The sequence below is a fragment of the Anarhichas minor genome, unplaced genomic scaffold, assembly GCF_050575085.1.
Source record: "Anarhichas minor isolate MPS153535 unplaced genomic scaffold, ASM5057508v1 ptg000043l, whole genome shotgun sequence".
Lineage (NCBI taxonomy): Eukaryota > Metazoa > Chordata > Actinopteri > Perciformes > Anarhichadidae > Anarhichas > Anarhichas minor.
Window position 1 is genome coordinate 2270117 of NW_027466489.1, and position 25818 is coordinate 2295934.

Genomic DNA, 25818 nt, shown 5'->3' on the forward strand with positions numbered 1-25818 from the left:
GAAGCACCATGTTTCGGACTGGAGACGAGCTCTGTTTTCAATCAAGATCTGCTCCCAAACGTGTTCCTGCTCACTCTCCCATACACGCAGACATAAACACCACCTTCCTCCCCTTCAGTGTTTACACTCTGGCTGCTTTGACCTGGGGTTTCCACAAGCATTGGGTTTCCTGAATTAAACTGACCCCGGTTACTTTTCTTTCAAAGAAAACAAATCAAGTTGAAAGCTACAGATTTGTTGCATGCTTAGAAATTGCAAATGACAGAGAAAACCCACGCAGCTGAGTTCCTAATCCGAGTTGGCCAAAATATCTGAGGGAAAATTTGAAGATGGAGGCGATAGGTTAGCAATCGAGAAGAGAAAAAAAAAAGAAAAAAAAAAAAGGTGAATGTTTGGGATTCAATAGACGTTCCAGCACAACCACAGAGTATAAAACTGCAGCTTTGCACACAGTGTACAAAGTGCCAAAATCTATTTATGACGACATGTGCAGCTAACGATGGAAGAGAAGTCAATTATGTAACACAAAAAGTGTTCAAATGCAAAACTATTAAATGCTGCTACAGGTTTATTTCAGTTTCAACAGAATATTACATTGGACCATAGAACATGGTATAAAGATGAAGAAAAAATAAGATTAAGAAAAGAAAAACATAAAACAAACAATATAATGTGGATTCAAATTACAACAGAATACTATATAGTGACGGGAACACTGGTTACAAGTAGAAATTATGTTAACTTCTGCTTATGTCTATGAACAAAAAGTAAAACTAGGAAGAAACTAAATCTTTACGACACTTAGTAGTGTTTGAATAAATTCAAGTATTGATTTTACAGCCTCCATACTCTTCGAGTAACATGAAGAAATGTTGGGGGCCAGAGCTCATCATGGACGACAAGACCACAAAGTATTTTAAAATACTAAATGTATTCATACCATGATGACACATATTGAAAAGTACTACTTCAGAAAAATGAAATGCTGGACAGGAATGTGCATAAAGATCACTTCTTGAACTTCAGTAATCAGTTTATTGGTATTGATCTGGAAGGTAAGAGATCTCACTCTCTCTACCTCTTTCCTCCATCAAGCCTTACGTCTTGCGCCGTCGTTTTCCACCGACGAGTGATGAAGCCGTTTTGTCTCTCTTCATGCTGGATGCTTGCTTTTGGACTGAGGTCCTCTCTGTGTCTCTATGAAAGATCAATTTCAGAGATAACCTTTTAGTCTTCAGAGAACGGAGAATATCAGAAATGTGCAAAACTAAGGTTAAGGTAATTAAGGCGTTATCATTGGTTAACTTCTGCTATACAGTTGCCGTACACTAGCTGCTTGGTATCTACACACAATCAACCAAACCAAAAATAAAAAAGATTCCAGCAGTAAATTACCAACAGACTACGATGCCCCAGAGCCATAAAGACCACACGTTATTATTATCAATGTACAATAGTTTTCTTAAAATTGCCTTCCTCCCTGCTGCCATCCTTGGTGTATATCTTGGAGAAAACATTTGAGACGGGAGGGAAAAGCTTAGAATTTAATCACATCTAAGATTTAGTTATTTTCTGGTCTACATGGTTACTTAAACTATTACGATCTTGCTGGATCAAGTCTACCACAATAGTCATAATGTATGTGGTAAATGAGAAAATGAAATGTATGACCGTTTTCCACTAGTTGCCTCTATGTAACTAGCAGTTTATACAGTCAATTAACAGCACAGGCCCCTTTACTTTGAGATACTACATATTATGCAGACTGCAATCATCTGACGGGAATGGAGGCAGGTGCATAGAGTGCATTCACACTTGATTATCATGCTGCTGAAGTGATAGAACATTTGATCAACAGGCTGCTTGACACCCCTCCAGCAAATGCATTACCCCAGAAAAACTCCCTTAGATAAAACATTGTGTGTCCAATTAAAAAAGGACAAATCAACACAAAGCTCTTAGTCCACCCAGCACAGAGACAGAAATCACTATTCTATTTTGGGACTTATTCTCCCTTGTACAAGTGTAAAGTCAATTGTTAGGTCTAACTAGCTCGACTTGAGATGGGCAGACAGGGTTCTCCTGGCTCAATATGAGGCAGAGGTGATCATGTGCACTGCCCTGGACCATGTATGGTCAATGTACTAAATTGTGGTCAAAAAAAGGTCAGTGGTGTAGGTTTATCAAAAATATTTACTACTACTACTTTATATTCTTACATTTTGCCAGTGTAAACGTAGTACAAGATGGCACACATGTTCAAAAAACTGGTGATACAAAACTATATAAAAACATCAGAAGACATTACCAATAATAACCTGTGGCACATGTTCATTTGTAAAGCAGTGACAGACATTAGCGTTTATCGGGCCGGCTCCTGCTTTGCCACTTTGTTTCTTCCCTTAAAATGTCACTCGGACACAACATGTAAAGTACAAACGTACTGCGACAGTTTAAAACAAGCTCACTTCAGCCTATGCTGGTGCCTCACTGAAAATGACCCAAGTGAAAGGAAGTCCTGGGAAGGGGTTTGTTTGAATTCAAGAAAACTACTACTTTCACATTTAGCACCTTTAAACTCAACTTTTACATTAATTCTACAGAAAGATGGTGCATAAAGAATTTTATAGACGATCTAATCTGTGCTTTTCTTTCAGAAAATACACTAAAACAATTCTGTTTTTATTCTGACAGAAACCTCACTGCTGTCAGAGGAACACAAAATAAGCTTTTTTTCACCATTATGGATTACTTTCTGCCCAATCAATATTTCTTGCTACCGTGTAAGCTCTGGTGGGCTCCACAGCTCATTCTGTAGTGTTGGTGGACTCTTGAGATCTCTCCATAAGAAGTGTTCAGATAACATGAACCCACAGTATCTTCCATGTGGAACCACTTACAGCTTCACATGAATCTTTAGCTGATTATACTTCAGATATATATTACTCTCCAGCCGGTGACAAGGTCCTCTGGCTTTTCATCTCGACGAGATGGAGAGGAAAAACAAAATTCCAACAATGGAATTTGGGTCAGAAGTCCACATGTGGGGAGGATAGGGAGACAACCAAGTATAGTGGATTACTTATAAGCAGTCTGTGCAATGTGTGGAACAGCTACACTGTCATCACTGCCAGAGTCTGACAGAGGCTGGGGGATGGAGATACAGCCTTACCTGATGGAAAGAACATTTTGTTTCATACTTTTTTACAAGCACAGAAGACACCAGCAGAGCGCACACAGTGTCAACTGGTTGGGAATACTAAAACGCATTTAGAATCATTTCATGGTTTGTTATTTGTACTTGTCTCACCAATGACAAGGGTTAGTTTAGTAGCACAAGGCGACGCCGCCAGCAAGAAGGAGAGGGAGAGAGAAGACGTAGGCAATGCGACGTAGGCAATGTGACACCGGAATGCTTCACTGTCTTTGTGAGCAGTTCGCAAGTAAATGAGAATCGGGTCACTGCAGTTGTTTATGCGAGTCCTCTGGGGTGAAGAGACATGTGCCGTTTGTCTTGTTGCAGATGACAGCAGCAACAGCCCAGTATGTGGCAGTAAATAATCGAGAAAAAGAAAGGGGATAAAACTGAATACAGAAAGCAGCCTTCCAAATACTGAATCTCAATATTCAGAATACTTGTCACAGCTATAATCGGTTTGAAATATGACCACCGCTGACCCTGGACAATAAACATCTGTTGCTGACATAACAGTATAATTGGATAAAATCATCTTTCCTGGCATGTTAAGTTGTCCAAACAATCACCAATAGCTCAGGGACTCTGACTACTAGAAAAAATATCCACTATTTGCCAACAATTTGTTGACAAGCGTGCTATCTTGCTGCCTCTGATAACAAGTGAAGTTCCCAAATTCAAGGAAAAGCATCATATTACACGTTCAGAGAGGAGAGTAGGACAACCTGTCCTGAGTGAGCGAGAAGCTCGTGAAAGCAGGCGGTACAGCGGCTTAGCTGCTCTTCTTGTTTTAGAAGAGGGATTTTAGGATTTTCATTCTTAACTGATAGAAGGGCATGGCATGTTATTTATCTACATCGCTCTACTCCCAAAACTGCTCTCTGAACTCCTATAAATAAAGCACTTACAATGTCAGGTCACAGAGTATTTTAACATTGTTCATGGACAGACTGGTTTCAAATACTCCTCACTAGAGCTGCAACGGTTAATCGATTACTGATTAGTTGTCAACTTTTAAATGAATAATCTAATATTTTGATAATCGATTAATTGGTTTGAGAATTATTTTAGGAAAATTCTCTGATTCCAGCTTCTTAAATGTGAATATTTTCAGTTTCTTTACTCCTCTAAGACAGCAGACTGAATAACTTCGAATTGTGGGAAACACTGAACAACATCTTTCACCATTTTCTGACATTTTATACATCAAACAACTAAAAAAAACAATAAATATAGTCATTAGAAAATAAAATGTCTTCATTTCACTTGATGGTTTTTAAAGGCTGTACTCAAGTATTTGCAGTTCCACTTGTTATCACTTTCTAAATGTAAAACTAATGTAACTCAAGGTGTGAATTTTCTGTGTGTTTACATCCAATCTGTGCATAAATACAAATGTGCAATTACTTGTAATGGCAAAAACATTATGTAGCATTCGTAGCATTAGTGGGTGGCACAGTAAAAACTAAAATCACAAAAGGTTTCTTGAGAGTAGAATAAGGCAGCAGAACCACTTACTCTGGGTGTCTGGCAGGCTCTGGACCGAAGATGTCTGAAATAGAACTGCAATGGAAAAGAGGGAGTGAACAGAAGAAAAGAAGGAAAATGTCATCAGTTTTACCGATATAGGGTATTTGCTGTTTTAATATATTGCATTAGCATAAGTAACAGCCATAAAAGTGAGATATTTCTAATTATACTGTGATGCTGTGAAAACTATGAATGGTACCAATTTCCTTTAAACTCATGTGTTTTGAGCAGGTGTTTTCACTGCATTACACGTTGTGTAGACCCACTGACAATGACAAGATAAACATACCACCGAAAAAATGGTCAGAGATGTTACTTCAAAGGGAGTAAAAATTAGATACGATTGTTCACAATACCAAGAGGCTTTAGTTGATTGAGGCAGAGTTGGAGTACTCGAGAGCGGTCTTGGTCTCAAGAGCACTTTTTGAAAATCTATTCTCGGTCCCCGTCAAATAAAACCTGCAGATTTTATTTCTAGACTACAACTTCGGGGAAATCACGTAACTGCCTGTGCGGTAATATATTTGTTAACATCATTACTGTGATTTGATGGTAAACCTCCTGCTTTTAATGCAACCAATAATTGAATAATTTATACTGTTTGATACTCTTCCCTGCCCAACCACTCCTTGAAATTGAATGCAGGAGACATGAGGCTGTTAGGGAGGACATGTCCGACAAATCTTTGTTAATAAAATTTCGCCACTAAAATGAGACCAAGAGTTCATCTGCAAAACAGCGTCCTCAAGAAAACACAAAGCAAATATGTAAACGCTGACAAACGGCTGGAACCAAATCAAACTTCTGTCATCGTTTGCATTTTGTTACTCATAGAAAACAAAGGAACATTCTTCTTTCCCTTTGCCTCAATTACACTCATACACACAACGTGATGCTGAGCTGAAATGATTTGGCCTATTTACTGTGAAGCTGATCTCATTTCTGTCAATCTTCAGCACTCCAAATAAAAAGGCTTCCACAACATGACAAAGTTGTTCTGCAGCTTTCTTTTTATTTCATACACAAACTCATGTAGACTGTTCAGATGGTTAAAACTACCCTGTCAGAAACATATAGCTTATGTCTGGAGTTCTCTCGTTACACTCACCTCTGTATACCGAGGTTGCAACATAGGACAGACATGCCAATAAAATGACAGTTTCTGTGAATTTCTAAGTGAATGATGACAGGAAATTAAATTAATTCCGCTTTTAAAAGGACGTGTAAAGACATGATTTATTCATACGTCACAAATGGTGACAAGACACGAGTTTGCTGCCAAAAGAAAGAGAAATTCATTGGAATGGGGACTAAAATAGACAAAATGCACTGGATAAAAACACTTAACACTCTAGCAAATATAACGAGGTTAAAAGCAGATTGCCACACAAATTGCAAAATAAGTTAATACACTAGAAAACGGTTGCAACATTAATATTTCTAAAACAAAAATAGTCAGCGATTTACCTTGAGAATTTATGAACTGAAAGAGTTACAAGAGGAAGCATTGCTTTCCTCCAACATGATCACTGTGAAATTACACTTGGATATATTCAAACTGTAGAAAGGTAGTCAAAAATAAGGATCCGACTCATCCGTAGCATGAAAAAGACCAAACCTTGACAAGAAGCTTTGAGGGTGTGACCTCCAGTCAGTGAATCAGGATGTGTCCACTATCTAGGGCTCACCTGCTGATGGACACGTCACTATAGGTGGGGCTGGAGGACAATTCAATCCTTCTCGCAGATGGCTCCGCGTCGGATTCTCTGTCTTCTACCTTCATCACGGAATAGCTTTTTGATTCTGCAACTTGATCTAGAGGAGGCACACATGCATCGTTCATCATTGTGTCAGACTCCCGGGGAGAATTAAACAGTGGAGGAATGACCTGTCAAAAGGGGGTGTGCATACAATCAGAAGTAGATTTAAGGTCGTGTTGGTACTGTTACATATCTGTGGCCTCTCGCACAGTGGACAGTGTCACGCAATTTGTTGTGCCTTTTTCAATTTGTATATAGCGTAGTATATATTAATTAAATGAGTTAGTCCCACTTATTTAAACATCTCCTGTGGCTAGAGTACATTTTATTCCTTGAGAAAGGTAATGAGTGCTGCAGTACCTGCCGAGGGTGTTTTCTGTGCATCCTCTTCTTCCACATTGACTTTCTGTTTGATACGAGTCGGCCTGGGGGTTTCTAGGCGACACCGAACCTGGGCAATCAGGCGGGAAAAGTCACTGTTGTGCTTCTTCCCTGCAGGACAAAATAGGATATATGGTGGAATAGCTTTATATAAAAGGACATCATGTTTAATTATGCAGCAGTATCTGAGGTACAGAGTGCTAGTCAATGATCTTAATGCAACACTATCTTATCGTTTATGGTCAGGGTCACTGAAAATGTTGAGTTGACAGCCCACCTAGTCGTGGATCAAAGAAAATAATACAAAGAAATAACTTCCCACAAATAGGCTACTGTAGAAAATGTTGTTTGGGAATTTACCATGAATTAAAATGTATATTGAATGCGGGCTCATTTTTCTTTGTGAGACAGTATCTGTAACGCATCAGGCCGATCACTCATACTTTGACTTGGAAATGACAAATTACAACCTTGAAAGGTTGAATATATTTGAGAAATACAAGGTTGTATTCTGTATTTGAAGCGTAACACCACAGATGCAAGGTCCAAGATGTCTGTGGCAACAAAATCCCTAAATTACATTGGTGGAGGCCAAACAGTCACTGAAAATAATTTATAACTGCCTGTGAACAGACGCAGGCAAAAAGAAGAATTTAATCACTTCCTACATAAGCATCTGCACATCTGTGATGTTCCTACAAACAAAGACAGGAGAACAGAGAACTGAGAGAAATAAATAATACTGCAACTAACACTCGTGTGATCTACACAAGGAACAACTCTACTACCTCAGACTTGTCACTGATATCTTCAGGAGCAAAGCAGTACTTTATTCTCACACGAAAATGAGCCAATTCATTTGCAAAGCTTTACCCGTGTGTGGCTCCTAATACACAGTACATAATGTAGTATTGTTTGTATTTTTGTTTACAGGTTTGTAAGAATTAGACAGTTGTGCATTTTGTGGGTTACAAGTTATGGTGACATTTCATGCACCAGGTTCATTTTACAGACATGCGGGAATGCAGAACACACAGTAGGACACACAGCTTTACAGTGGACTCCATCAGGCATTGCAAAATGCAAAGGGTTAACATTGCATTTTTAACATTGCCGGATAGTGGATCAACTATAACAAACCTCTCCGGGGCTGGTCTCCCAAAGCAGGATTTCCAGGATTTTCCTTGCTGCTATTCTGGGTTCTAAGATTTTTTTTCTAAATAACCAGCTGCTGATTGTATTATTAACAAAAGAATATATCATAAAGGCTGCAAGCCACCGGTGGATTCGGTGTGTGTGCTCCTTTCACCTTCCTGTCTGCTCATTCACCATTTTCAATGCTGGCGGAGTGAGTCATCCACATCCTCCTCTGATAAATCAAGAGGTTATCACACCAGTGCAGCTATTTATAGACCCTACCTACTGTGAGTCACAACCCTCTTTCAACCAATTTAAAAGTTAGCATTGCAGAGTTATTTCCAACAAGCTTTTTATCTCGTTCAACCATGACAACATCACTTTGGGTAATGTTCCCTAAAGCTGCTGTTTTTGCTTGACCTCTGCCCTTTAAGATAAAAACACAGACCTGGTCTACAGTGGACGTCTGTGCCTTCGTATGTCTGTATGAGTGATTATCTGCGCTCATATCGAATGGAATAACAAAATCTTAGATGGACACTTAAATAGACACGTAACCCTACGTATCATAATAAAGAATGTCTTCAGAAACAGGTTCACTCAGGCAAAATCTCATCAATTTTAAATATTTCCATTCCGCCACTTGCTGCTACATTACTCCCTGGAGACGCAGCTCTGCTTGTTTCTGTTGCTGGTAATGTGTCGTGAAAGGTACACAGGGCGAGCCGATAGTGGCTGGCTCCCAGACAGACTAAAGTAAGTTCGATATTACCGCTGGGCGACACATTGAATATGCAAAATCGTAATGATTTTGTTGGAGACTTGTAAATATTACTTTTACAGTTTCCAAAAGAACAGTGTCAACTTCTCCACTGCTCAACCACGCAACAATAACAAAGATTAGACAAAGACGATCTCGTGCCGATGGATTTAGATCTCAAATGGATTTTCTACTGAATTGGCAGCCGAGAGATGGAAAAAAAGAAATGCATTGATTGGTCTAAAAAGTCTTTGCTTTGGAAATTGTCATCATAAGCTTTCATTAAGATGCCCAAAGCATATTCTACCGACAAGACCTCTAAATCCTTCCTAGATCAAGCTTGTGTCCTGCATTGTTGTGCCGAACATCTTCCGTTAAGGTTTTCAAATAAAGGGTTCCTTTATATTTCAACATATTTTACAACTTCTTCAACCTAAATTATGGATTTTTGTTATTGTGGTTACATAAATGTAATTGATGGTGCTGTTAGATTGCTGCCAGACCACCGTGTTAAATATAGGTGGGTGTCTCCCTTTGAGTGCAGCAAGTGCCAACGAATATGGATTGAAGCGGAACACTTTGTTTGATAAAAAAACGTTTAAAAATAAATAAAATATTACATCTATCAATTTGGACTTTACAACGCTCTAGAGTTATTTTAAATGTTTGGATCACACAAGTTGGAAATACTATTAATGTTAGTGGAGCCGGACTTTTATCTGCAACTGTGGAGAAATCTTATGTTTAACCAGAACAAAAAGACATGAAAAAAAAAAAGTTTTGAATGAAGCTTCAAAGCTTTGAACTCTTCAGCCTTAGAGTTTTGCCATTTGATAGTTTGAGGTATTCTTACAGAAGAATCAAATCATCAAAAAGTATTAACCTTCAGATAAGTACAAAAAAGGAAGTATTTTAATGAAACCTTTGTTAAGATATGTCCTGAGGGAAACCCTGATCAAATCTAAGATGCTGCCTTGAATTCCTGTTCTTGTCTCATGAGCGTGAGGGCAAGGCCAGGTTTATTCGTACAGCACCTTTCAAACACAGACACAGAGCACTGCATAGGACATAGAATACATCTAAGAGGCAATGAAAAGGAAAATAACTACAAGAAGACAAAGGAATAAAAGTTATAGTGCTTGTAGCTTCAAAGAAGTTGTAGATGGAGTGAGTGCAATAGATGATTCATTTTGAATGATGCAACATTTCTACATGCACTGTGATTCTGTATGTATATCTGATTACTTTAATAGAGGCGGTTAAGTCCTTATTAAAGTTCGGTATGGAATATCCCTCTTTGACAAGAGTCAATATCGAACTGTAAACATAAACCGTTTAATAAAAGTGAAGCTAATGAAGTCTTTCTCTAGCAATGCTGTCCTGACCGTATTGATAAATAGATGTGTTGCATTGCCTGCTTATATTGACTAGCCTTATCTTTAAAAGTGGTGAACCCAAAATGATTCACAGCTGCACACTCACGCCAACAGGAGAACTCAATAGAGTCGCCCTCCTAAAGCTAGGGTTGGTCATCTTAAACTTAAAAAGCTAGCAAATGTACGATATATTTTTTTTAATTATCCAACCGAAAAACCCAGTCCCAGTGTTGCAAACTATTCTCCAGTGAAAGTATCTCGCAGCAATAGCTCCAAAAGTCAATAAATCTATCGAGAAAGTCACCAAATCAGCAACACTGAAATCCCGTCTCTTTAGGCATCCCTCAAAAGCCACTCCCCCACAATTATCATTATGAACGTAAACATATAATGAACGTATACAATGAACATAACTATTGTTAGTACGCATAGCTGTCAAGATAGCAGCTTGTGGAAGACTCAGGTGACACGCAATAAGTGCACGGGTGGGTAGACGGGCAGGTAGACGGGCTAATTACAGTCCTGCGACAGCCGCAGATACCCGACCTTTTATTTTTTGTGGCAGAGCACTCTATTGATTGATGGCTGTCGGTATGTAATGAGAATTTCAACACATATAACAAAAAATGTTTTTGAAGAAGATTACCAACCCAGACCAAAATGTTTTTCAGTCTTACTTTCAGTTTCAGTTAAAAAGGAGAAAGAAACATTACAAATCATTTCAGCGAACACAAAATTGGTCAATTCATATAGAGTTCAAAACAAATTCATACATTGGAAAATAGTGGTCCGTCTCTGAGATAACATTTTGTCTTTTTTTGTCTGATGCGTCTTTTTCTACAGAAGACAGCGTTCATATATTTTTGTAACTGAACCACACAGTTGGACAGTTTGGCCACGCGGCTACTAGCCACTGGAAGTCATAGTATCATCTATACATGTTTTCCTCAGTGATGAGATAAATGCCAAAAGGTTTAAACAGTTTTCATCAAACAAAGTTGATCATCATAAAATGTGTTTTCCTAGAGTAAACAATGTTGGCTTTAAAACGTATGTATCCTCAGAAAATATATTAGCGAGGCTATGCATAGAGAAGAGGGGAAATTGTACATTAAGTTGCAATTTCACTGACGTCATTTATTTTGTAATTTTTTTACTCTAGGTCTATTGAATTTTGTTTGCACTTTTTGTACACTTGGCAAAGGCGTAGTGGTATTATATTGCACTTTATATTTTTTAACCATTTGAAAGTGGTCAAATACAAGTAGCTAGTTTACTTATCTTTCTGCAAAGCTAATTAACTACAAACTCAGTATTCTGACATGCAGCCCGACCGTACATGCATATTTTAACAGAACATGTAAAATCATGCAAAGCAATTTCATCAGTTGAACTTTGTTCACAGATTTTAAGCTGCCAGCTTGATGAGTCAAACCCCTGAGGTGTCAACAGATTCATAGTGAAAAAACATCACTTACTGTAATTTGAATGCACCTCATCGATCTCCTTTTCAGACTGATTCTTTGCGAAAACCATGACCTTTGAATTGACAAAACATACATTAGCATTAACCATATATATATATATATATATATATTTATTAAAACTCCTCAGGGTACATTTGAGAGGAAAGAGTATCATGAGGCCCAAACACACTGAAAGCGTCCGACGTGCACGTTTTGAAGTACACCTATTGTTTTAAACGGCCATGCACCTACTCCAACCGTGTTTCAATTTTGGAGTCAAATGAAGACCCAGCGATTAAAGCTGTTTTTTTTTCCTGCAGCCGCAAATCTGTCAAGAGAGAGCTGAAAGGAAGAAAATGCTAAAGATTTCTCCCCAAAGGACGATATTTTGTGAAAAAAGAAAACTGTATTAATTATTAATAATACTGCTACTGTCGCTGGTTCAAATGACAAACAACGCTGGCAGTCGGCCCCATCAGCTACCACCGCTTAACGTTAATACCATTTGTGACTTGATGGCTGGTTTGTGTGCTTTCTCTGCAGGACAGTGTCTGTACTCAGCCAGGGATCGTTTATGAGGCAAGACAAGCTTCACTCTGTAACACCACTGTACAACAGCGAGTGGACTAAGAGTTTTGGTATTCCCAAGAACTCCAAAGTGATAAGTCTTCCATCTAGACGATCGTGTGACGCCAATTTCACATTTTCTAGTTAAACTTTCATTATTTTCATATCAATGATTTAAAAGACAACATATTAAGGGGTATCTGTAATATATAGAACCTCGCCTAAACAGCAACCTTTTCCTAAAATATTGCTGCTTCTGTGGTGTTGGCATTTCAAATCTGAAACAGGAAACAGGAGCACCAATTGATGTGCGTGAAATGAGGTGCTACATTTATCACTTTCAGTGCGTTTGGGGCTGTACAATTCAAGCCCACAATATATCCCATTAAGCTGTTACTACACACGGGTTTGGCTTTCGCCTGCAGTTGATTCCTTATCTTCTCATTGGCCTCCAACTCTTTGGCAATATCTTCAGCTGTTGACAAGGAAAAAAAGTCTTTATTTGTCTTAAGATCACAAATATGGCCCGTTAAATTCTGCAATTGAACAAAAAAAGGTTTTGAGGCAAATTCTGGGAATACCAGTCAAACAAAACACAACCTGTGATGCCAAATGTCTACATACATCATCAACATATGTTCTTGTCTCATAAAAATAGGATGATGGATGCCTCCGCCAACAAGTTAAGAGGACCTTTACAGTCTGTCCAAAATCCAATCCAAAATGTCTTCATCATTTTAGAAATTTGTGTTTAATGTTTAAAAATGTGTTTAGAAACAAATCTCAGATTTGACTTTAAATACAGTATCACCCCTATGGTGTAATGGACCAAATGCCCTCACCTGATTTGGGGTTTAGGGAATCACACTGGGCATTGTATGCGTGGACAAACTCCTGGTGTCTTTTGATCAGCTGGTCTCGGGAACCCTGCATTGAGAGATGGCACTCCTTCAGCCTCCTCTTCAGCTCCTGCATCGAAAGCAGGTTGTACACGAGCTTCGTCATTGGACGCCTCACATTGCCATGGGAGCTGCAGCAGAGATATATTTCAGTAATCGCCTGATATAACGTGGGGCATTTACGTGCTCAGCCGTAATACACTTCTAAAACTGTTCAACGTGAGAGTCTTGGACTTCATAAGCAGATGATTGATTAATGATATATAACCGAGCTTTGTCAGCTTGGTGGAGGAACACACTCTGAGGTTCTATAGTCCTGTTAAATTCATACAAGGCCGTCAAATGTGTTATATTATATTGCATACTTTCGTCTTGAATATAAGACATTAAGTGTAAATGATTAAGGTTGGTAGCGAGAGGAATCCTCTCCATGCAGGCTGACTACATGAGGCCAGAATATTAAAACCTCTGAATTTATCATTATGACATCAGGGTGTACTTCAGATTAAGTATTTTGCCCGGCAACAAAAATGACCAATCCTTAACAGAACATCATATTTGCGAGAGAGGATCAGTCTCTCAAGTTATGTCACAGAACCTGTCTTCAGCAAGAGGAGTAGCCAGGTCGGTGGTAATACTACAAATACAGTAATAAGTGCTGTTGTATAGTTTCAGTAATTCTGTCATTTTCAGCAAACAAAAGTAAAATAAACAGAGTATATGACTTCAAGTTTCCAAGTAAAAATAATACACAGGCACTTTCAGAGGAAACTATCTTCCCAGACAGTGGAAAGGACAGATAGCAGGAACGGTGTGCATATAAAGTCAACCGACGGTGCATCCGACAATGTACATTGTGAAGATCTGTAGTTAAATAAAATGTGTACATGTCTAGAATATGTTTCCGTGAAGCTACAGTTCACATTTTGGAATACACACATTTGTACACAATATCAGGTTTTATCTCTACATACTGAAGATCCAGGACATTTACAGTACATACTGCCTCTCACAAATACTAGAAGCCAGGAAAAAACAGCTGGCCTAGCTCCATCAACCCTGAAAAAACAAAATCCAGTCCAAACAGTCACATACCGCATAGATTGACAATTCTTAACAGTTTTTTGTTAATTAATAGATTTTAATCCAATGATCTCTATAAAGTGTCTTTTAGTTGTACTTATATCCCTCCTCCCTATAGAGCAGGGGTCGGGAACCTATGGCTCGCGAGCCAGGTGTGGCTCTTTTGATGATTGCATCTGGCTCGCAGATTTCGGCTTTTCAGATAAAACATAAAATATTATCACTTGTTTTAATCCATCCATCGATTTTCCACTGCTCATGTCCTGTTCAGGGCTGCAGTTGGCTGCAGGAGCAATTATCCATTATTTTTATTGGATGATAATAGCTGACGTTGGCCGTTGCTGGGTAAACAGGTAAACGCCCCCTTTTGACTCAGTGTTCTCGGTCGTTAGCTCAAAGCTAACCCTTCGACGAAGAAGATGGCGAAAAGAAAAAAGGATGAGGAGTATCGTACATTTCAGGACGAATGGACTGAAGAATTTGCCTTTGTGGAGAGAGCAGGTTCTGCGGTGTGCTTAATTTGCAATGACAAAATTGCATCGATGAAACGGTCGAATGTAAAGCGGCAGAAGTCGCATTTATTGTGAGTATTACAACATTATTAAAAACAATAAATTCAGAGGCTTATTATACTCACATTTAGTTGAATTCAGTCTTAAAATATATTATATGGCTCTCACTGAAATAAATTTCCAAATATTTTGCTTTCATGGCTCTCTGAGTCAAAAAGGTTCCCGACCCCTGCTATAGAGCATTATTGAGCAAACAGCAGCAGAGACCTTTATTTAAGTGATCAGCTAAGTTGGTATTTTACCTCCTCAAGCTTTCCTTCTTCTCTCCTCTGGTAAGACACGTGTCCAGATGCTTGTTGATGAACTGCTGTGGTACACTGACAGAGCACACAGGGCACTCCACTGCAAAAAATAAAAAATGCACAAGATGCTGCTTAGTTGAAAATAATCAACCGGTTTTTGATCCTATGTCACATTACATTTGAGTGCCAAACCATATCATCCCCCTCAATGCACTTAATAAGAAACAGTACAAATAAAGAGCTGATCCTAAACAAAATACCCACAATCTAAAAACAGCAACACTTACTGACCAACAGCAAGAAGTAAAACAATCTTTTGCTTAAAGACAATATGTTCACTGACTACTGTGACAAGTATACCGTACGTTTTCATATTGTTTCAGCTCGCGTCAGATCATGCGTAGACTTGAGGGACACTTCGAGAACAACGACCCCCGGAGCATGTGGAGAGGTATTAAAACCCTGACTGACTACAAGAGCAGCACCACACAGATCAGTCAGGACAGTGAACTCCCCGACACCCTGAACCGCTTCTTTGCCCGCTTTGATAGACAGCACAGCGGAGCAACAGCTGAGAAGACCCAGCCCAAGGAGGAGCAGACACTCTTCCTCCAGCACCACCAGGTGAGATCTGCTCTGAGGAGGATCGGCATCACCAAGGCAGCGGGACCGGACAAAGTGTCGGGCCGCACACTGAAGACCTGTGCCGACCAGCTAGCAGAGGTTTTCACTAACATCTTCAACCTCTCCCTGCAACAAGCTGCAGTCCCCACCTGCCTCAAAGCCACCACCATTGTCCCTGTCCCAAAAAAGACCGCAGTCACCTGCCTCAACGACTACCGCCCAGTTGCCCTGACCCCAGTCATCACGAAGTGCTTCGAGAGGATGATACTATCACACATCAAGGACGTCCTCCCAGCAGACCTGGACAGCCACCAGTTTGCGTACCGAGCAAACAGGTCTACGGAGGACGCGGTCTCCATCACTCTTCATACGGCCCTGTCTCACCTGGAGCACCCCAACACATACGTCAGGATGCTCTTCATTGACTTCAGCTCTGCCTTCAACACCATCATCCCCCATAAACTGGTGCATAAACTCAAAAACGTTGGACTTTCTACATCACTCTGTTCATGGATTCTGGACTTTCTCTCAAACAGACCACAGAATGTCAGGATAGGGAACCTGACATCAACAACCACCATCCTGAACACTGGTGCACCGCAGGGCTGTGTGCTCAGCCCGGCCCTCTTCACCCTCTTCACCCAGGACTGCTCCGCCACATATTCCTCCAACACAATAGTGAAGTTTGCTGACGACACCACTGTGGTGGGACTCATCTCCAACAACGAGACACACTACAGACAGGAGGTCCAACATCTGGCTGAGTGGTGCTCGGACAACAACCTGGTCCTGAACACCACCAAGACCAAAGAAGTCGTGGTGGACTTCAGGAGATCCAGGAAGACCACACCCTCTCCACTCTACATAAGTGGGGAGGAGGTGGAGAGGGTGGACAGCATCAAATTCCTGGGGCTCCACATCACTAAAGACCTCACTTGGTCCCTGAACACATCCCACCTGGTGAAGAAAGCCCAACAGAGGCTCTTCTTTCTGAGGAAGCTCAAACAAGCTGGCCTGCCCCCTGCACTTCTGGTTAACTTCTACAGAAGGGTGATCGAAAGTATCCTGTGTATGTGCTTTACTGTGTGGTATGCCAGCTGCACAGCAGAGAACAGGAGGGACCTGGCCCGTGTGGTTAGAACAGCACAGAGGATTGTGGGAGTTACCCTGCCTGACCTGGACACTGTGTATGCTGGCCGCCTCCAGAAGAAGGCCAGAAACATCTGCACAGACACCACACACCCGGGTCACTCTCTGTTTGTTCCACTACCATCAGGAAGGAGATACAGGACCATCAAAACCCGGACTAACAGGCTGAGGAACAGCTTCTTCCCCAGAGCGGTTTCCTCCATCACCCCCCCACCGCCACCCACCACCCCACAGTGCTGAAACAAACAAAAGTCAATAACACGACACTGTAACCAAGCACATTTTTCACTTTGAAGCCATTGATGCCTGTGCTTTATCTTGTTTTATCTTGTATATATTTATTTAATGTCTTGTTTTTAAGTCGTCTTGTCTTAATGTTTTTATACACTTTTTAACTGTTGCTGCTGTACTGATGAGTCGCCAACTCAATTTCGTTGTATGTTCGTACGATGACAATAAACATCCTTACCTTATCGAGACTTGGTAATATGAGAACGTCCTTGAATGTACCAGCAGGAAGTATTTAAAACAGTTTCCTCTCACAACACCCAACATAAAAATGACTTTGACACAACAATAAAGGCTTATTGTTCACACTGTAATGGATTTCCCATACCAAGCTAACTTCTAGAACAGTTTTAGAGTTTCATCATGCATCCTTGTGTCTTTCTGTTAAGTTTGGGGACACAAGAGAGGGTCCTCACCAGATTTCTGCTTGGATCACAACACACACACAGAGGAAGAGCGACTTCATTCTCTGCTCAAGACACCATTACTTCACTATATCTTGACATAGCAAACACATGTTTGCTGCTATATTAATGTTCTGAATTTAGAATTTTGCATCTTTAACACATAGATACACCAAAAGGACTATACATTACATACTGAAGATGATACTCTTCTTTTAAATTGCCCGAAAAGCTTAATGTTGTGCCTGCTTCATAGACGTACAGAAAGAGATTCCCCGACGCAATTATTAAAAGCTAACATGTGACAGATGAATGTGACCCATTCTGTCGCCTTGTGAACATGAATCAGTGGGCTAATGGATGGATTCAGCGTTATTAACCTACAGGTAGAAGGGCTTCACCTTTGATTACGGGCTTCATGTCTTTTGATGGTGATGAGGAATGCGTCATCTCAACCCCGGCGCTCATACTGTGCGAGACTCCGGCTTCCTGTTTGACTGACATCAAACCCTGGATAGATGCCACCTCCACATCCATCGGCTCTTCCTTCACAACCACTGGATGTTGATCAGTTGCTGAATGTAGGTCAGCGTCATTTGCATTGTGGGTGTGTGCAGTCTGTATTTTCCTCTGCTGAGCACACCGAGGTACAGAACCGTCTCGCTGGGTTTTCTTAGTGGGAGATGTTTTAGGCCTCTTTTGGAAAAAGTGACTCAAAACTGAGCTATTACACTTCTGGCCCATCTCTCTGGGAGTTCTGCATTTGACAGCTGAAGCTGGGGTCCTTGGCGATATTAGAGGAGATTCAAAATGTACTTTTGACAACTGCTGCCTAGAAAAACAAAAAAGGCAAAAGGGCATGTGAATTAAAACGTGTGTGTTGCATTTTCAAAAACACAAATGTACAGTATACTTACATAAAGTATATTATGTAGTGTAAAGGACTTATAGTTGAGCCCATTAAAGAGAGAAGAAGAGTCAATAAATAGTGTAGACAGTAAAGTGAGCCCTTTGACGTTAAACTGCACCTGCTCAATTATCTCGCTCCTTTTCTGCGGAGCGAGAAAAAGTAGGCACTTTGGCTACAGTCTTGGAAATGTGGAAAGCAAACAAATTTCGGCTGGGCCATTACTTGGCAATACAACGGGAACCAATGAGGTGTGTAATGTTCCGATTTCCATATCTAGAACTAATTTGTGCTTGCTGTCCCCATTAGAGCAGGTGCACGCATACACACATGCCAAAGCCGCTTTGCACAAATGTCACATGGAAAAACCTCCTCTTTCTCCCTGCAAAGATCTGGAGGAAATACGCTCCATTCGTTTTGTAACACCGCATACAGCCCGTTAGAACTTTGATTTTGTATCGCAGCAAATGCTTTGTGGTAGATTTAGAGAAGGTAAGCAAAAAACAGAAGGTGTATGAAAAGTACCTCAATCCCTTTGAGTTACAAAGTGAAAGGTTTCAGTTGTATCTGCTGTGTTACTTAACTGTACTGACCTGTTAAACACAATTTGGATAATACAAATGTACCGTCATCACTTTACATTAGAGCCATTAGTTTCTGCCCCAACTCTTTCTGCCTCATTTGAGCAAACAGGTTTTTGTCAAATGGTTCTAAATACTACTGTAGCTCAGCAGTTTACAGGCGGTTGCCATAGAGAAGACACCAGCCAAAGAGCTAGGTTAGAGACGCAGTACCTATTTAGAATCAGTAGCACACATTACATCATGGTTACGACGGGACTCATTCGTCACCAAAGTAATTCAATTTCAAGTAGTTTAAAAGTTGCTCTTTGTCAAGCAGTAAATAAAAAGAAATCTTTAAATAATGTTAAACATTATCTGCCTGAGACGAGGCAGATTATGGAAATATCAATAGAAGCATTTAACAAATTCGAGTACCTATTCCATTGTTTCTGTGAGTCAGGATGAAATAGATACGGAAGCGTTTGCAGTGACTGCAAACCGAGGCTTTTAAAGGTTGGTAGAGTAAGGACACAGAAATAATCATATAAAATTGGTTACAAAAAATATAAAGATCAGAAAAACATCAATATTCACTATTTGAGAGGCACAGACGTTTAGGCATTTCGCTTGAAACTACATTGATCTTCCAGGTCTGAACCTGAAGTAACCAAAGCAAGTCAATACCATCTACTTAATTTACACACACTTAATTGAACTTAAATTGGCCTATCGTATTGATTTCCTCTACAACGTGAAGAATAATCTTTTACAATTACAACTGGGTTGTAAGTGCAAAGATAGCTGCCTACGAGGGCAGTTTGCACCAGATGTTAGTGACCTTAAAACACACAAGCGATTGTTGACCCCCCCACTCCTTTCAACACCCTCTGCCAATTACAATTCCATGCGATTACTTTGTCCAGATTTCTCACAATAATAATTTTTTTTATGGAATTTAAATATGCAGTATTTTAATGACAATAAATGGAGTCAAACAAAAAGAGCCATAGACTACAGCTGTTCAGAAGTATGAAGACACAAGGCCCATTACAAAGGAAAACGGCTAAGTTCAAGGGAACAACATGTACTGTAAGGCAATTGTGTAAATAAATGAAATAGCAGTGTCTGACGCTAATGTACAACCTTCACTTCTACCTCGTTCAATGAGTTCATTGAGTCAGAGGAAAGACTACGAGGTAGCTTGTTACTGTGATAACAGTGTGGCACTGCAATAATCGCTGTGGTTGGCTATAGAAATAGGCCTCTAGTTTAATTGCACTAAATTAAAGCCACCCAATGCAGTTTTCCAGTAAGTTCCACAATGAAAAATGTAAGAAGCTGTCCAAAAACCCTTCTAAAGCAGAAAACATAGCAACTACATGGACAGATGCTAGAGAAATCTACACATTCTTCCCTGTATGATTTTGTGCAGACAGGTTTTTGCACAGGCCCAAAAGTGTGGTACATTTATTTCAGAGCAAACTAACTATTCCTAAATTGGTCGAGACAGGTGTATTGCGACATAGCGACAACGTTCTAAGACAACGTCAAGGAATCCCATTTTTCAGATGCTCAATGCTACGCAACAGGAAATTAAAACCCAAAGGAAAGAGAAGCTGCGTAAGCCACTCACTTATAACAGTGATGACAATCGGAAGGTCTACAGTTCGTAGAGAGACCTTTCACAGATGATAATCATTGACATGATTGATGGAAAGGAGGAACTTACTGACTGATAACAGCATTCAGATATTAAATCGAGATTAGGCCGGACTTCACTGAAGAAACAATTCTGTTGATTTTAGCTCGAGTTGTTTCTTTAGTGTTTTTCAGGGACAATGCCCTCTGATGAACAGAAAAGGAGCCGGTTTGTCAAGCAGGCTTATCTTCAGTTTCTTCTTTTTTTTTTTACCTCAACAGATGCTATAACGCACACAAAAACATGGATCACTCATAAAACTCTGTTCATAGACTTCCTTAAGGAGATGTCTTTTCTGTTGTCCTTTTGTGTTATCTTTTCACTGGAGAAAAGCAAGACTAAGATGGGTACAGAGTGAGGATTACAGGATGAGAAAGAGAGTATGACCCTAGACCAGCAGGGATAAATAATCCCAGGGGTTGGGGTGACCTTCTGATATTAATATTGCACATTTATCAACTTTTATCAGTCTGCCTGAGACGAACCAAATAGTGCAAGCATGTGGCTAGTTGCACACATGTGTTCAAGTTAAAGGAATTGTTTTCCGACACTGTGATAAGTGTCACTGGAGGAAAAAACGAAAATTTAAAAAGGACCAATTAATTTCCTTGAGACCGGCTATGGACACTGCTCCCTAGGCCCTCATCCTGGTGTAATGAAAAAAAGATCAGCCCAAGAGCAACACAACACACGTACAAGTGCAATACAAAGACGACTGTGAATGACTTTAGCTGATGAAAATAAAATCCCCATTTGATTTACAGAGAATCCTTAAATCAAAAGTAGATTACTAGAAGGCAATTACAATTGTTTCCCCAATGCTGATAAATTGCTAAAAACTGAAATTGGTTCCCTTGTGGACATACTGTAATCTTTTCAATAACAATGGGATCTCTTGAAATCGTTTTTCTTGTCAGTTCTTAGAACCGTGCCGATACAAACAGGAGGGACGCTCAGGCGATGCACCTGTGCCCTTGGTAAAGAGCTTTTGCATGGATTGTAGAGTAAGATGTATTTCCTGATCTGCCATTTTCATAATTCTGTCTCTGTGGGCAAAATAATTACACTAAATGTAAGAACTATTGTTTGCTGTATATGGGTGTATTAAAATAAATTGCTTATATATTTGTTCTCCATCTGAGCTGGTGTGCAGAAGGCCAGAAACATACTTGGATTTAACAGTACTTAGATGATAAATGAGTGGCATCGCTTACTAAAGACCAAATAAACAGTAATTCATTGACTCCAGCATCATGTATCTGTTTGCGAATTTGTTAATGTGAACAAAATGTGGTACGGGCAGGATTCTGTTTTTTTAAATCTCCGCTGCTCGTCATGACGGCAGTACCCTGAATTCAAAACCAATACCAAAACAGGTTTGGTTTACTGGTAACCATTTATGATGCATTGTGTGGTTACCTTGCAGCTTGAAAGTTTACGACCAAGTCATCCAATAAACGGTTGGTTCTTAAATCTTGTTCAGTTGCTTGCTGAAAGAAAGAGAGGCGAGGTATGAAGGGTGCCGTCTCCTTTATCAAATTAATACAATTAATTACAGACGATAACATGCAATTGTGAAAGATGAGGACCTGTAATTGTGTCATCTATATTGAGGTAATGACCCTGATGATTATGCAAATTGCTTTGGGGGCACGATTACACATTCAAGTCAAGTTTATACTTACTGTATTGCAAACTGGACACTGCAATTTATAGCAAAGAAATTTTCTGATGCACAAGGAGCAAACTGTAAAATGAAATGCAAACAAAATGCATGTTACACATCATTTTGTTAGCCAACAGGTAGAGGAATTACTTTTTTCAGTGATAATTTGGTCTGAACAATACACATAAAAAGGTTCTCTGTAGTGCACAACCGTATTCAATCCACATTTGAGGAGTCTGATGGTGCACTCGTATACATCACAAAGCTAAATTCTGGAGCAAATAAGAATGCCACGTCTTTGGACACAAATACATGCAGACAAAGATGGATTCACCTAAAATAAACCTGCTTCAACTTAAAGCAGGGAACTCACTCTTTGTTATTACTGTCAAGACAACAGCAGGATCCAGAGGGACAGAAAGTCATGATGACTACTGAATGATTCTTTTGCTCATCATAAAAACGATACCAAAGATTACACATATTTGTAGAAGTAGCTCACACACACACACACACACACACACACACACACACACACACACACACACACACACACACACACACACACACACACACACACACACACACACACACACACACACACACACACACACACACACACACACACACACACACACACACACCTCTTACTGCTTTGAAATTACTTTCAGAAGGACCTTTTAAAAAGGAATTGTATTTATTGTAAATGATTTGCTTCTAATTAAGATAATAATCACCAGAGCTATCTCAGAAGCTGCTCTACTTGTTACTTACAGTTGTGAGAGCATTTAGTCATCATTGAAATATTTAGAAAGTCGAAGCAAATGGGACATCGAAGCAGGGCATCAACATTCTGCATATGAGAAAAAGACCACAGTGAACACTAATAAAACAGCTCAACTATTAGTTATTTACCAGTAACCAAATATTATACAAAAAAAACTGTCAATAATGCATTTTACATCTATAGGAAACAGACATTTTAAAACACAGACCCACAATGATTCGTCTGCCGGTGAAACTAAGCTAGAGTTACATTTTTTTAATCAAAGATTGTATTTACATCTTCAAAAGAACATTTGATTTATCGTAACGTGTAAGTGTAATGTTACAAATCGTAGTCGGTGATTTCCCTTTAAGAAGATTGGGCTTGAAGTTGGCGAGGTGTTTCAAACGCATTCATGCAGAAGGGAACTTTATCTGGAAGCCTTCCACACCCGAGAGCATAACTTACTGCACAAGTCATATGTTCTCTGGACAGTCACTTCACAAGCGTCAACTGTTTATGACATAATCATAAACAGCTCCTCTCCTCGCTATTTGTTTTACTGGCTTCATGACTCACGGCTTGTTACCAGACTCGATGCCGTCTGTTCTCTTAGTGCCAGTCATGAAAAACAAAGCTGGTAAAGTATGTAGCCTAGAGAATTACAGGCCCATTGCTTTGGCCAGCGTACTGTCAAAAGTCCTGGAAAGAATCCTGCTGGACAGAATACATGACTTTATCACCGCCACAGATAACCAGTTCGGCTTTAAAGCCAAACATGGCACTGACTTGTGTATATATGCCTTAAAGGAAATTGTAAACAAATACAGAGGTCAAAACTCATCAGTTTTGATGCGTTTCATTGATGCCTCCAAAGCTTTTGATCGTGTTAATCATAGTAAGTTATTTTTTAAACTGAGCCAAAGAGGTGTCCCCACATACATTGTGAGAATCCTGGCTTACTGGTATGCTCACCAGACTATGCATGTAAAATGGGGCAAAAGTGTCTCAGCCCCATTTGGGGTTAGCAATGGTGTCCAACAAGGGGGCATTTTGTCCCCAATTCTGTTTAATCTGTATATTGATGATCTGTCCAAGCAATTGAAAGCCTGTAATACTGGGTGCATGATTGGAAATACTCTGGTTAACCACATCATGTATGCAGATGATCTGGTGATCCTTAGTCCATCTAGCGCTGGTCTTCAGCAGCTCCTCACTATATGTACTGTGTGTGGTGTGGAACATGACATCAAATACAACTCCAGTGAGAGTGCTATCCTGATCTGTCGAACTAAAGAGGACAAATGTCTGAACTTCCCCGACTTCAAATTGTCTGACAATAATCTTGGCGTCTGTGGTGAAGTAAAATACCTTGGTCATTTTATAACAGAACACATGACCGATGATAACGACATTTCTAGGCAATGTCGTATGATGTATGCACAAGCAAACAGTCTCTCACGCAAGTTTGGTATGTGTACAGATGGAGTGAAGATGTCTCTGTATTGTACACCACTCTACACTGCACACTTGTGGTCAAACTACAGAAAAAAAGAGCTTACAGAGACTTCAAGTAGCTTACAATGACGCCATGAGAATACTTTTAAAGAGACCGAGATGGAGTAGTGCTCGTGAAATGTTTGTGGCTGCACGAGTCAACACTTTCCAAACTGTCTTAAGAAATCTCATGTATAAATTCACCTGTCGACTGAATGACTCTGAAAATGGGATCATAGTTGTTTTAACCAACATAAGGTTTAGCACCACACGCTACCAGTCCCAGCTGTGGCGACATTGGTGCAGCTGTCTCTTTGTAAGGCATTGCTAGGCCTATGTACTTTTATTGTTTGTCTCTATGGACGTCTATCTATCTATCTATCTATCTATCATTAACAGCCAACCCACGTCCTTCCTCATGTCGTCACATGTCTAACGTTATACGTGTGTCTCACTGTCATAGTATAGTGTACAGCCGAAATAAGTCAGCGTCAACTTATGGGAGCCCGTGCTAAGTATGTTTTGGGTATTTGTTTGTTTTGGCAGGATGACGTTATAGCACCAATGCTTCTTGTGTTTGGTTTTAGCGATAACGTAAGTTAACCGTTCAACAACGTTAACTGCGTATCTCCTGTGTTATAGCTAATGTAACGTTAGCATATGTTTAGTAAGTACTAGCTACAACTGTAGATCAAAGAACTGGATGACTAGTTAAGTTATATGTATTCAAGTAAATGTCTTTATAATTGTAACGTAAACGTTACTCGTGAGGTAACGTCAGTTGGCATCCTATAGATGTAACGTTAACGTTAGCTGTGGGGGTTTTCATTTAGCTAAGAGTTAATAGCTGCCATGTTAGCAAAAGGTTTTACAATAAATATACAACTTACTTTCAGACATGCAAAGCCAGGTGGTAAATCCGCTTCAATCTGTAGCGCCATGTCTGGTAAACAAAAGGGCAGCTGCTAGAGAAAATCACAAAACTCTTGTTTCAGTAATCAGAACTCAAAGTCCCGCTCATGCTGATACAGGACGCCACCTACGTCATTTGACGACTTCCGCTGAGTTGGAGGTCCAGATTCGTAAACAAAGAAATATAAGTTCTAGATCCGATTCGATGGACGCACAACCACAAATAACAGCACTTTATACTCTATTGATTTACCACCAACTTGTTTGATGAATCGTTCAGAATCAGTCTTTTTGTAGCTTTTCTATGTCTAAAGAATAGCCTATGTTTAAAAAAATTAAATAATAATAATAATAATAATATATATATATATATA

The 25818-nt window shown here is 39.7% G+C and overlaps 1 protein-coding gene across 2 annotated transcripts; it reads right to left on the reverse strand.

Annotated features, from left to right (window-relative positions):
* Positions 1-550: 550 nt before the first annotated feature.
* On the reverse strand, positions 551-25567 carry rad18 (RAD18 E3 ubiquitin protein ligase). 2 transcript variants are annotated; one of them, XM_076110862.1, is made up of 13 exons: positions 25423-25567; positions 23044-23122; positions 22289-22350; positions 22023-22093; positions 17836-18266; positions 14970-15069; positions 13016-13203; positions 12578-12648; positions 11619-11679; positions 6847-6978; positions 6415-6541; positions 4715-4759; positions 551-1197 (listed from the first exon to the last, which is right to left on the reverse strand). In XM_076110862.1, the coding sequence occupies exons 1-13, from the start codon at positions 25471-25473 to the stop codon at positions 1098-1100; spliced, it is 1518 nt and encodes a 505-aa protein (XP_075966977.1). In that variant the 5' UTR covers positions 25474-25567; the 3' UTR covers positions 551-1097. The 2 variants fall into 2 exon arrangements, with proteins under 2 accessions (XP_075966977.1, XP_075966978.1); XM_076110863.1 differs by lacking the exon at positions 23044-23122 and having other exon boundaries at positions 25423-25547.
* Positions 25568-25818: the final 251 nt, after the last annotated feature.